The 12,693-nt window shown below is 47.1% G+C and overlaps 2 protein-coding genes across 2 annotated transcripts in view; one reads left to right on the top strand and one right to left on the bottom strand.

Annotated features, from left to right (window-relative positions):
• The window catches only part of LOC119456461 (serine/threonine-protein kinase SIK2-like), a 28,506-nt gene extending 18,382 nt beyond the window's left edge, over positions 1-10,124 (top strand). The window contains exons 7-9 of the mRNA XM_037718263.2: positions 45-168; positions 4,442-4,662; positions 4,773-10,124. Coding sequence (XP_037574191.1) covers positions 45-168; positions 4,442-4,662; positions 4,773-5,708 — 1,281 coding nt within the window. The 3' untranslated portion in view covers positions 5,709-10,124. The remainder of the gene's footprint in view (positions 1-44; positions 169-4,441; positions 4,663-4,772) is intronic.
• The window catches only part of LOC119456469 (ubiquitin-60S ribosomal protein L40), a 578,246-nt gene that overhangs the window by 468,536 nt on the left and 97,017 nt on the right, over positions 1-12,693 (bottom strand). The gene's annotated exons all lie outside the window — the stretch shown is intronic.

Here is a 12,693-nt window from a genome sequence, read left to right as displayed (position 1 = left end):
GAGGACATTTTACATACCTGCTGGTCACTGATGGTGCTGTGCAGAGCCTGGGTGTGGTGTTGTACGTGCTGGTGTGTGGAGCACTCCCCTTTGACGGCAGCAGCCTGCAGGTGCTGCGCAGTCGCGTGCTGTCCGGGCGTTTCCGCATACCGTTCTTCATGTCTACTGGTGAGTGGCTCATCTTCATTGAATTGTCATTAATCAATTTCATTTTATCAATAATGGTCATTAAATTGTACAGCAACAAGCGCTGTGCAAAATCATAAGCTTCCCGCGCTCAGCCAGCAAGCTCATGAAATGAGGCAAAACCTGTTGCACCGTAACCACACCGAAGGTATATTAGAGTTGGAAGCTGCGGTAGAAAAAGCATGTCACCTTGTTAGCAAAGACGTGGTCAAAAAAATATATTAACAGTCCATTGGCAGTGCACTGCTGGCTTTTGCATCGGCTTTGGCTCACTACCTCTTTCTGCCCCAACCCTGCGGGCAATATTGATAATCAGAATAACCAACCGTAGATAATCGATACAACAAAGTAAGCTTGGCTGTCCCTTAGAACTTCGTTATAGTGAGGTTTTACTGTAAAAAGGAAAAATGGGAAAATGGGTTAGTTGGTGATCTGAACAGTGTGACATGGTTAACCAGACCTTAACAGGTCAGACATAGGCGCAAAAGCACAGGACGACTGAAACTGACCTTTACTTTAGACCAGTATCAGTATTTTTGTAGTTGCATAAGTTGAACTCCGCCACAATGAAATGATGGGGCTCGCAAAAAAATTTAATTTTGCACAAGTTCCTTTTAGTAAATGGTACAAATAACCATGAAACATGTGGTTTTGTGATACAGAAAATAAGTTTCAATTTCGAAAGTATAATCTTGGCTTGCATGCACTTTCTGGCAACCAGCGATGCAACACAAATCATATTCTGTCAGGTGAGCCATCACGATGTTATCAGCATGCACTCAGGCAGAAGTCCAGTTTGTACAAAGGTGCTTATTACTTAAGGTGCTGCTAGAATGGATGCGTGCTCCCTGGTGCCCTGGTACCAAAGCGGACCAAGGTCGCACAGGATCATGCACGAAGAACTCAAGAATACCACGGAAAATGACCTCATTGATCGTCTCGCCAACAAGTACCTCCCGCTGGCCAAAAATGCTAGTGGCACAACCGCCGAAGCATATCGCGGCAAGGCCAACCCAGAGCTAGATCGGGACTTCTCAACCGAAGAGGTACGCACGGCGCTTCGGAACCTAAACAGCAAGTCAGCGCCGGGGCCGGACGGCATAACTAACAAGGCACTTAAAAACCTAGACGACACTTCCATCGAAACCCTCACTGAGGAAATCAACAAAATCTGGAGGAATGGAGCACTACCCGAAGACTGGAAAATGGCCCTCATCGTGCTCATCCCAAAGCCTGGCAAGGCGCCCAACATCAATAACCTCAGACCGATCTCGCTGACGTCTTGCGTCGGCAAGGTAGCCGAGCACGCAGCCCTAAACAGGCTCTCGAAACATCTCGAAGAAAAAGATATCTACCTCGCAACAATGATCGGCTTTAGACCTGGGCTGTCCACCCAAGACGCCATGAAGCTCCTCAAACATGAGATCATTGACGCAGACACGAGAGATGCGAGAGTTATCCTAGGGCTAGATCTCGAAAAGGCCTTCGATAATTTATCGCATGACTACATACTCGACACAATCTCTAACCTCGACCTCGGCACTAGACTCTACGCTTATACAAAATCGTTCCTGAGTGACAGAACGGCCACTCTCCGTCTAGGAGAAATCAAGTCCCAGAAATACAAGCTAGGCAGCAAGGGCACCCCGCAAGGCTCTGTCATCTCTCCGACGCTTTTTAACCTTGCGCTAGCCAGCCTAGGCAAGAGACTGGATCAAATCGAGAACGTCAAATACACCATATACGGAGACGACGTAACGCTCTGGATTCCCGGAGGTAGCCTGGGATCAATTGAGAATGCTCTACAGCAAGCGATCGACACTATTCAGGAATACCTCGCTCCCACGGGTCTGTGATGTTCGCCCGCTAAGTCAGAGCTCCTCATCTTTAACCCATCGAGAAGTGGTCCCAAGCCAAAGAGCGAAATCAGACACACACATGCCATTACTATCAGAACAAAAGACGGAGGAACCATTCCGCATGTCAGCAAAATCAGAGTTCTCGGCATGCTCAGAAAGCGAAGATCGCCACAAAGTCAGATAACACATAACACCATGAATCTCATACGACACTTAGCAAACAGACAACACGGCCTTAAGGAAGAAAATCTCCTCAAGCTCACAAACGCCTTCTCTCTATGCCACTTCACCTACGAGGCTGCCATGCACAGATGGAAGGTAGCGGAGAAGGACAAACTCAATGCGCAACTGAGGAAGCTAGTCAAACTAGCACAGGGAATCCCCAAAAGCACCAGGACAGAGCTCCTGCTGCAACTGGGGGTACACAATACACTTGAAGAAATCGCCGAAGCTCAAGAACGGGCTCAATTGACAACACTCTCTGGAACCAAAGCGGGTAGAGAAATCCTAGCCAAACTAGGTCATGACACCACAGCGATCGAGAATCCATATGAAAGCGTTCCGACGGACACACGCTACTCCTACATGGTTTACCCACTCCCGCGCAACATGAACCCCACGCACCATCAACCCAGAAGGCTGGCACGCAGATCGTTCATCCTGCGCGAAATATGTGATAAGAAGATCCAAGCCTGTTTCGTAGACGTGGCACAGTACCTGTCCAGGCAGGCCTTCGTTGCCACCACGGTCAATAAGCAAGGTCAAATCACAAACGCTCTCACAGTCAAGACCCACAAGTCCGAGATAGCAGAACATGTCGCCATCGCACTTGCGCTCACAGACTCGACCACCACCCACTTCTACAGCGATTCACGCTCGGCCGTCAAAGCCATTCAAAAAGGCGCCATTGTAAAACAAGCGCTACATATAATCAATACATCCGCACCGCTGCAGCATCACACCATCTGCTGGTTCCCGGCACATCTCGGAAAGATCGAGGACGCCCCTCCCAATCTCAACGAGATGGCTCACAGGAGCGCGAGAGACCTAACCCTCCGCGACGCCACCTATTCTGTTTGGGACCATCCCCGCGAGAATCGGGACCCTCCCTCCACATACAACGAGGTCACAAAGCACTTTTATCTAGACCACAGAATATACAGCACACCTCACAATAAGCTCACCAGGCCTCAAGCCATCACCTTCAGATTGCTTCAAACCAACACGTACCCCACGTAGAACAGACTACATCACTACATGCCTGAGCTATACACAACATCATATTGCGAAAATTGCCTTAGAACACTAGACGTACATCACTTGCTCTGGCCGTGTGGTCGAACCCACGCAAACAAGAATCAAGACTCTGCCAGGCTACAAGAAGCACTACGCAGCACGGACCTGGCGGAACAGCTCTGGGCCATCCAGCGAGCCCACGATGCGTCCAGGGAGCAAAAACTCCCGGTCCCAACGTGGGAGTAGCCCGCTCTATGGGGCCTTGCGCCCCGTAGCCCGCAGGGGCTTACAATAAAGTTATCCCATCCCATCCCATCCTGGTGCCTTCTTCACCATCTGATGAAACAAATTGTCGTAAACACTCCTGATGATTTCATTATTGGTTATTTCGACACGGACAGCAACCTGGGAGTCGGCCTCAACGATCACAAGTTTACCAGCTCAGTGATCGCATGCTGATGAATTCCAGGGAAGTCTTAGGCAGAGATGTCTCCAGAATGCCCAAAACGCATGGGACGCTCTTGCTACTAGCTGAACTTGTAAAATATTATAACTCTTGAAGAAGCTTTCGTAATGAAAGCAGCCTAACTTAATTGTAAATCATAATGAAGTTTGTGGCTTCCTTTGTAAACTACACAAACACTTGTTCGGTCACCATCTTGTGATGACAGTGGTGATGACACTGGCTCTTCCAATATGTTGTTACATGGCTTTTGCCAATGCTATATTTATCAATTCTTTCTCTTACAGTGGTGCTGGTGTCTAGAATTTCTCCACAAAGACTTTGTTGAAGCGAAAATGCGCTTATCGTCTACTTTATTGTGGCAGTAACTTTAATTCATTAAATTCTATGAGAAACTGATGGGGAATAACAAAAATTTCGTTCTGCCAGAAATATTGTTCAGCTGGTATTTGTTATTCAGGGATGTGACTGTTTCCAAATATTGACCTGCCAAAAAAATTATTTGCATGCCAGCATTTGTCGTGTGTTTCTCTTTTACGCTTCATATGATTATCATGGATTAACCATGTTGCATAGCATGCTAAAAGCATGTTCAGAATATTTAAAAAAGTATTTATTAGGTGGCTTTGAGGCATATTTGTAAAGGACACCTTCTGTGTCATGTGGACCTTGCTGAATCTGTGGGGGCCATATGCAGAGTGTGAGCATCTAATCCGCAAGATGCTGGTGCTGGATCCAAGTCGACGGCTGACGGTGGAGCAGGTGAAGCGACACCGGTGGCTGCAGCCAGCAGGCATGCACGCTCCAGCCACACCTGCAGCTCCGTCCGATCGTGAGGCTGCTCGTCGAGGGATCCTGGATGATGGGGTCCTTCGCCTCATGCAGAGCCTTGGTATTGATCCAGCCCGCACTCAACAGGTGAGTCATGTGCACTGAAAATGTGGTTATGAAGCTGTAGCCAAAAACATCAGTTTGGGACGAGTACTCTGGCATAGGCCCGAGTACAGAGCAGCGATATGTGTGTGCAGTCACTGGTGCAGGAGCGCTTTGACCACCACTCGGCCATCTACTTTTTGCTCCTGGAGAGGGCACGGCGGCTCGCAGGCGCCGCCATGGCTGCAGGTGACGCCAGCCGGCGGCCCAGCACAGTGGCTGAGCAGACGCTACGCCACGAGCCCGCAGCTGCCGTGCTGCACATGCAGGCCGCACTGGCCGCTCACCCAACGATCGACAGTGTGCGCGGACATGCCTTCTGCCAGACGACAGATGGCAACCTGGCCACATGTCGGGTACCGGCTGCGACGCTGCTCAAAGGCTGGCACACTGCCGCACCACCAGCCACAGGCTCCATCGATGAAGGTGTTGAGGAAGACCTGGACCCGCCTGGCACACCACCCCGGCCTGAGCACAGGGACAGCCCACCACTGTGCAGCCTTACTCAGATGCTGAGCCTGTCGGATGCCCCACCATGCACACCACCTCTGCCAGCCTGCCTCGAGCCATGTCGTGGCGCCGAGGGGCCGCACCGGTCGGCAGGCGACTTCCGTGAAGGCCGCCGTGCCTCGGACGGCCTGGTGACATCACCAGCAGGGCCTGTGGCATCTGTTGTTGCCACCACGACGCTGATGGGCAGCGGGCCCCGTGATGAGCTGTTTGGCAGTGACCGGCGGCTGCCACCGCCACCTCCTGAGGTGCTTCCCCTGACGCTGTGGAGCCAGAGCAAGCCCCTGCAGCGGCGGCCCCGCTGGGCACGAGCTTGGCGTCCCACCCCACCACGGCCACCACTGGCAGCCTGCGGCGGTGGTTCACTGGGTGATGTGCCGTGCCCGTGGACGGGCCGTGCCTGGGAGGCAAGCGGCCGTGCTGCCAACCCATCTAGTCATCTGTACGGTGCAGGCGACCATGCCACTGCGAGCCACCACGCCTCCTGGGACCCCAGCCTGGAGCAGATGGACACGCTGTGAACTGTGGCCATGTGTGCGTGCATTCTTCTCCTCTTCAGAAGAGCCAGCGAGGAACTCTTGGGTTATCGTTCACTCGGTTTCATTAGTGGTTACCACTCCACTCTAGGCTTTGCATGAATTTGTTCAGGCACTGTCTTACACCCAACTCGCTGGCGCAGCTTTCTCTTCATATTTTCAGCAATTTTATGTTGCATTGCATGCATATGCAGGAACTCTTCTGTTGTGAATTGGATCTTCAGCAGTGGCTTGAAGAGTCCCTGCTGTCATGCTACGGATTTCTTCTGTCCTGCATACCTCAGTTGCAGACGTGTCGCAGAGGACCAGATGCTCTTGCAGCTTCCACTCTTCTGAATCATTGACTACCCACGAAACTGTTTTTAGTTTCTTCGCCACTGCCATGGAGGCTCCCACGCATCAGCATGTTATGTCTGGCCATAGCTTGCAGACTGCTTGCTAAGCGTGCACTGTCCAGCCCTGCGTCCACTATGCAATTGTTTAGTGCTGGTAACCTGAGTGCTCCCACAGCAGTGCAGATCACTTTCCACTGCTGCCAAAACTACAAAAACTACCAAATTGCGCTTGTCCTCTGAGGCAGCATCTAGCAGTAGTAGCAACAACCGCTTGCCTCCACCCACTTGTAATTTGTCTGTGCTGGTTTGAAGGAGTACACTAGGATTGTGCAACGGCCAGAAGTGTCCTTTAGCCTAAATGGAGATTGACATTGCAGACATTGTGGTCGCTCACACATTTCCTACTCTCTTTTGGGCAAGGGTGTTTTCCTGTGTTTCTGGCTCTGGATAGTGTGTCAGTTTTTAAGCATTTCATGGCCAATAGGGTGCACAAATAGTGGTGGTGATGTCTGTTGTCTGTGCCACCTTGTGATATGCGGCATACTACTAGTAGTGGTTGTGGTGGCATATCTTAGCACCAAGATAGCCTAGTGGTGATTGCCAACACTGTGTAATTTCAGGAGAATGAGCTTCAGAACAAGAAGCTCAATTCATGCTGTTTTGTCACCTTTGTTGGGCCTCTTCCTGAAAACTTTTGTATACAGCTGGCAGCTCTCACCTTACACAGATTTACACGCTGAATACCCTTAATCATGCTTGTCACTAGCATTGTAGCATGCAAAGCAGTTGCCTCACAGATTAGAAAATTTGTTCAAGACATGTCATGGGCAGCAAGGTGCAAACATCAGCTTTTTGAGGCAAGGTTTGACATTTGCGGTTGACAGCTTCGAACTGTACTTCTAAATCTGTGCTATCCATAACTGGATGCATCAGCTTTTCGTCACCTTGCACCTTGAATGGTGAGAACAAGCTCATATTCAAAAGCATTCATTACAGGGTTGAAATACTTTGACTGGTTTTAAAATCTAGGCAAAAGTTTCAATTATGATTTTGTCAGTAGCAGCATTTTGCCTAGATGGGTTTAGACAAAGACACCAAACTGAAAAGACAGCTGGTTAGCTTAGCTGTGTAAGCATAACTGGAAAATGATGGAAAGAAAAATATTGCTCTTTGAATCTCCATACTCTGGATAATTTCTTTTTGGGCTCTATGGTCATGGGTAATTTTGCATGCAACATTGCGTTGCGCTATTGCCGTCACCATGTTTTTCATTCTTTCTTTGAAGACGGCCCTGTTTCTGAACACTAGGCAGCGGCTGGTTCAGGTTGAAAGCAGGTGAGTGTAAACAATGCCATCACATGACGGTCTAGTCAGCTCTTGTGTATGCATTGGTTAATAGTTTGTGCATGAGGGCCGTGGTCATGTGGTTAGTGTGTTCTCTTGCATTATAATATGCAGCCACTTTGATGTGCTGAGGCGCTGTGTGACTGTAAGACAAAGTGGGGAGAGCGTAGGTGCTGCACTGTCAAAGGAGCATACTGCAAGGCAGGAAAGTTGACATTTTGAAAACATTCCGCTGCACTTTAGTGGTAGAGTGTGCTGTTGTGTTGCGGCACTTGACAGGTTGCCTAATCTTGTCCCTTTGCAGGCCATGTTTGCGTCAAGTGAGCTCGCAAAACTGTCACATAGCATTAATGCTGTGTGTGAATGTTACCTGCTCCCCCAAACCGGCCATGCCTTACTGAATATGCTGTTGACTCGCTGGTTTAGCATTCAGTGGCACGGCCCCGGGTAAATGTGCATGTGTTTACCAGCATACTCCACCTAATTGCCAATTTGACTCACTTGTTGGCATTATATTTGAAGATACACATAAAAGAATATGTGCTGGCAAATATTGTCATGTATCTGCCTTCATTTTGTTCAACTGGCTGGCATTGTTTGTGTTGTTTTTGTCATGTAAATTTGTGTAATTGTTTGTTTAGCCAGTGATTAGCGAATAGGAAATTTTTTCAGTATAAGCAAGTGTTTGTATATGTAAGCATTGATATGTAACTGGGTTAAACATGGTCCATTAGGTACATTTTGTCTGCACTCAGGGGCACAATTTGTAGAGAGCAGGGCATTGACCATCTTCAAATGAAGAGTAATGTTTTTTTTTTTTTTTTTTTTTTTAATGTAGCGTCAGGGCACCAGAATCTGATGGGTATCTGTGGTGCCTGGTAGGCATACTAACAGTGACTACATAGCCTTTTGTCTAAGCCGACTTCATTCTATTTGCGATGCCTTAGTATGCCTTTTAATCCATTGCCCCTGAGAGTGGATATAGTACATATTTAGCAGGGCCAGTATGTGTTGCGGCTTCTCTATGCTAGTCATGACATTGTCAGATACTGAATAAGCAACAATAAAATTCTTTGGAGAGGAGCCCTAGGCTTTTGAACTTGCCTGGTTTACTGGAAAAAGCACTAATAGGCACAAGGTAGCCCTGCCTGCTTTTCAAAATCTGACTGTGTAAGTACGAATGTGGGAGTTGAAGTCTCACTTGAGGCACTAGTCACATGTCAGCAGCACAGATGTGTTGTGCACTCTATTTTGGCCGCACTAGAATGTTGCAGTGATTTCTTCCACAAAAATGACCTGCGTTGAAAAGTTTCTTCATGCGTCTTCAACAAATGCACTGAATATTCTGCAACTGCATCAAGTTGCATGCTTTGAATTGGTGCATGCAAAGTAGGTATATTTGAGCTTGTGCCACTCTTTTTTTTTTGACAATTAGCCAATTAGCAAGCCAATTAGCATTAGGCTTGCTTCATGATGCATAGAATTCTAGTGCATAGAAAGTGCACAATGCATTGAGTGCATTCACAAGTTATTGGAGCTTTGATATAGAAATGTGGCTCTGGTTTGTCAGGCACTGAGACTATTCACAGGCCATACCTGCCAATTGTGAAACAGATTTGAGACTATTGGTAAAAAACAGGAAACAAATGAAGTTTCACATTTGTCAGTCTGTGGCATTCTTGGCAGCCTAGGTTGTTTTTTTGTGCGTGTGGGGAGGGGGAAGGGAAGGGGGGGGGGGGGTGAGTGCACCAGTTCTACCATGAGCGCCTGTGCTAGACCGCTTTGCTGCGGCTTGCAAAGCAGATATCTGTTGTATTTTCAACAGCAGCTGTCATTTATTTGCTCCTTGTTAGTGAACTAGCACGCAGAAATAAATAAAAAGGCAGTGTAGTGATGCAGGTGTAGCTTTTGCAACTTGGCTTCTGCGCCTCCAAAGCCCTTGCGAGTTTGTGCTCCCCATGAAGCTGTGATGTTGAAAAGCGCTGCCATTTTGCCTGTACTGCATCTTCATGGAGTAGAGCATGTAGCCCTGCACTTGTCAATGCTTTGTTCATACAGCGCCTTGCAAAGGGCCTCTCGCAGCTTTGGAGGTTAGAGTCCGAGTGAAACCTGAATGATGTGCAGTGTGTGTTAGTTCAGTCCTCGTGTACATTTTTTCATGAAGCAGCGCCTCATAGCAACGGTGCTGTCAACTTGATATATCAAAGTGGCACCAAAGACATAGTAGAGTCGAGTTTGGTATACAATAGGCAGTGACGCGTTGCCCACACACATTTTTTCCCACGTGTGCTTTTCACTAGGAATTTAGAGTTAGTCTCAAGTGTGTGTGTGCATGTATGCAGATCTGCTTTGGTTATGCTGGGACCCTAGAAGGCTCAGTGTGTGTTGTCCATCATTTGACTCTCTTGAGTCCAGGATGCATGCATTGCCATAGCCTTGGCTCAGCAATGCACTCGCATCCCACAGTGTCCATAACTTTGGTGCCAGCCACCTTGAGACTTCCAGAGACCCAGCCTAACCAGAAGCTACCAGAGTCGCACATGTGTGGAACTAGTATGTGTGCCTGCCAAACTGTCCGCTGTGTGCGAAGCCTCTGGGTACAAAGCACATCTCTCTGTGCGTGGTCGATGGCACCAAGCCGACCTGCTTGTCCACGAGTGAGAGTTTGAAATGTATGCCGTACATGTCGTCAGGAATTGAATAAAACACACTCGACAGGCCATTGTTGTGTATGTGGTGCTTCTTCCTCCAAGCATTTTAAATGCAGAGCTTGTGTGCTGACAGAAGTCTATGGAAGACCATGTTTAAGGCTGCTAACATAGCGACATAGCTAACATGGCGACACCAACTCAGCGCAGATTGCCTCCATGATACGACTCGCGCTCAGCAGCCGCAGCTGGAGTAGAGGAGGATATGCGCCACTAACCTGCCCCTGATCCCGCCCAGTAGCAGCACTACAGGGTGGGGCTATTCTGTAAGTGTCCACCTAGTGTATATTGTCCATTTCCTCTGCGCCTGAAGTGCTGATTGGCTGAAGGCGCCAGTCTCCTAATGCATACCCCAGCGCTGCCAATCAAAACTTCAGCAGCAGACAAAATGAACATGTCCACTAGATGGACAATTACAGAATACACCTCAGCACACATAAAAATGCACGTTTGCTTCAAACTATTTCAATAGTTAAGCAAAGAATTGTACTTAGTGTAGATTAAGTGTACAGCATATCTCTAGTTTAGGCAATAGCATTGTCGAGGTTATACGCACGAAGTACAATCTTCATAAATGACTTGCGATATCCACAAGAAGAAAAGACAGCAGATGTGTGCGACCTTGGAGAATTACAACCCAGTTTCAAGCGAACCTGTTTCTTTAGAACAGTTGCAATAAAAGCTTCAGTGTCTTGTAATTATATTGCACACATTAAAATGTTGCCTGTATATGACTGTTCCGTTAGAAACCTTGTCGCCATGTAATGCTTTAGAGCATTTACAGTTAGGAATTTTTAAAAAGACATGTTACTTAGCCATAGCATTTACCGTGGTGTGTTCCCTCCCTCCATGCCCCCACCTCAATTTCCGCTAGATTTGATATTGCTTGAGTTCGCACTCCCAGGGCAGTGGAATAAATTCTGCTTTGTTCGTAAAACACATTCATAAAGCTCCGGATCACTTTCATGCGTAATTTGCTGCAAATGTCATAATTAGTACCCTGTCTTTGAAGTTTACCTACAGAGTGCCTGTAACGTGCCCTTTATTTTCGTCAAATATAAACAAAGTTTCTTGTTTAGTTCACTGAGGACATCGCTGAAACCAACTAGGAACGTCTTATGACATATGAAAATAAGAGGGGAGAGGACTGCTCAGTAATTATATGCAACGCCTCTAACTGGACCTGGAACGTAAAAAGCTTGTCGCAAATTGCACTTACCATGACTCCTCCCCTCCCCCGCCCCTTTCCACAAAAAATAAACCTGTTATAACCTTTGTCGGGAAACTGGGAAGCATAGCTGCTAGCGGCTATATCACACGCTCTAGCACTTGAATAAGAATTTTGTTACAAGGACTGTGTTTGGCTCGCACCTACTAAGGGGGGCAGGCCAAGAATCGGGTGGCAGTGGGTATGTTAAAGAAAATTCATATTTGAAAACAAGAAACGCAAAGTAAAAGACAAAAAAAAAGGCAGATGTTGCAATAACTAGATTACCATGCGAGCGAGCAGTCAGACTAACTGAAAAGGTGAAAGTGAAAAGCTGTTAGAATCAGGGAGAGGTAATATTAACAAACAATTTGGAGAAACCAATTTAGGTGATATGAATGCATCTGATGTATAGAATACAAATACAATAATTAGCAGGGTAATCGTTTTGTTTCAGTTAAAAAATGAAATACTGCACAACACACGTCTCTGTGACTATAGCCTAGTGCTGAGGCCCCAAATGGTAACAATACTGGTATGTTTTAACCTAATCCAATTTTGTAGAGCGGAGCTTCCAGTAATAACTTTCTCTGGTGTGAATATCGTCTGCATGATAAAAAGTAGTGTTCTATTGATTCAATTTCCTTACAGTTGTGACATAGAGGGGACATCGTGAGACCAGCTCTATGTAAATAAAAATTCAATTGCGGGATGCGACTGCGTAGTCTGGTGTAAGTAAATTCCAACTGCCGAGAAGGACACCACTGTTTATTCTAGCAAAAACCAAGATGCTGAAAGTCTGGAGAAGGTTCCAGCGGTAAGTTGCTTAAATCATTTTGCAAACAAAATTTTCTCTATCTCTAAACAAATGAGTTGTGGTGCGAGGAAAAGAAGAAGGAAAACCAAGGAGAGACGGGTATATATTTGGGTGATGTGTATGCACCAACTCGCCCAACGCACTGCCTTGCTAAAGCATATTTCTCTATCTTAATGCAGTGACGTAAGCTGTATACGGTAAAACAGGGATCAAAGGTCCTCTTGGAGACATTCTGGCTAATAAATGTGCCACCGCAGTGGCCAGGATCCCACAGCAAGTTAATTTTTTGTAAACTTCTGGGACTAAATTTTGAAACAAACTAAGGAGAGCTGAATTCGTGTCCATTGAAAGCGATACACATACCAATAGAGAATCTGTAACTATGACAGCTGTCGATTGATTTGCAGGAAGTTTACGTAGTGCTAGAGCAATGGCCAATAATTCCGCTATGAAAATAGGCGTGTAATCCGGAAATTGAATAGAAAAGGACCAATTAAGAGAAGGAGAGAAAATGCCTACGCCAGCCTTCTCTTCAGACTGTGAAGTATCAGTGGCTATG

This window comes from Dermacentor silvarum, chromosome 6, assembly GCF_013339745.2.
Source record: "Dermacentor silvarum isolate Dsil-2018 chromosome 6, BIME_Dsil_1.4, whole genome shotgun sequence".
Classification (NCBI taxonomy): Eukaryota; Metazoa; Arthropoda; class Arachnida; order Ixodida; family Ixodidae; genus Dermacentor; species Dermacentor silvarum.
The sequence above is the reverse complement of the archived record's forward strand: the minus strand, read 5'-3'. Positions and strand labels throughout refer to the sequence as shown.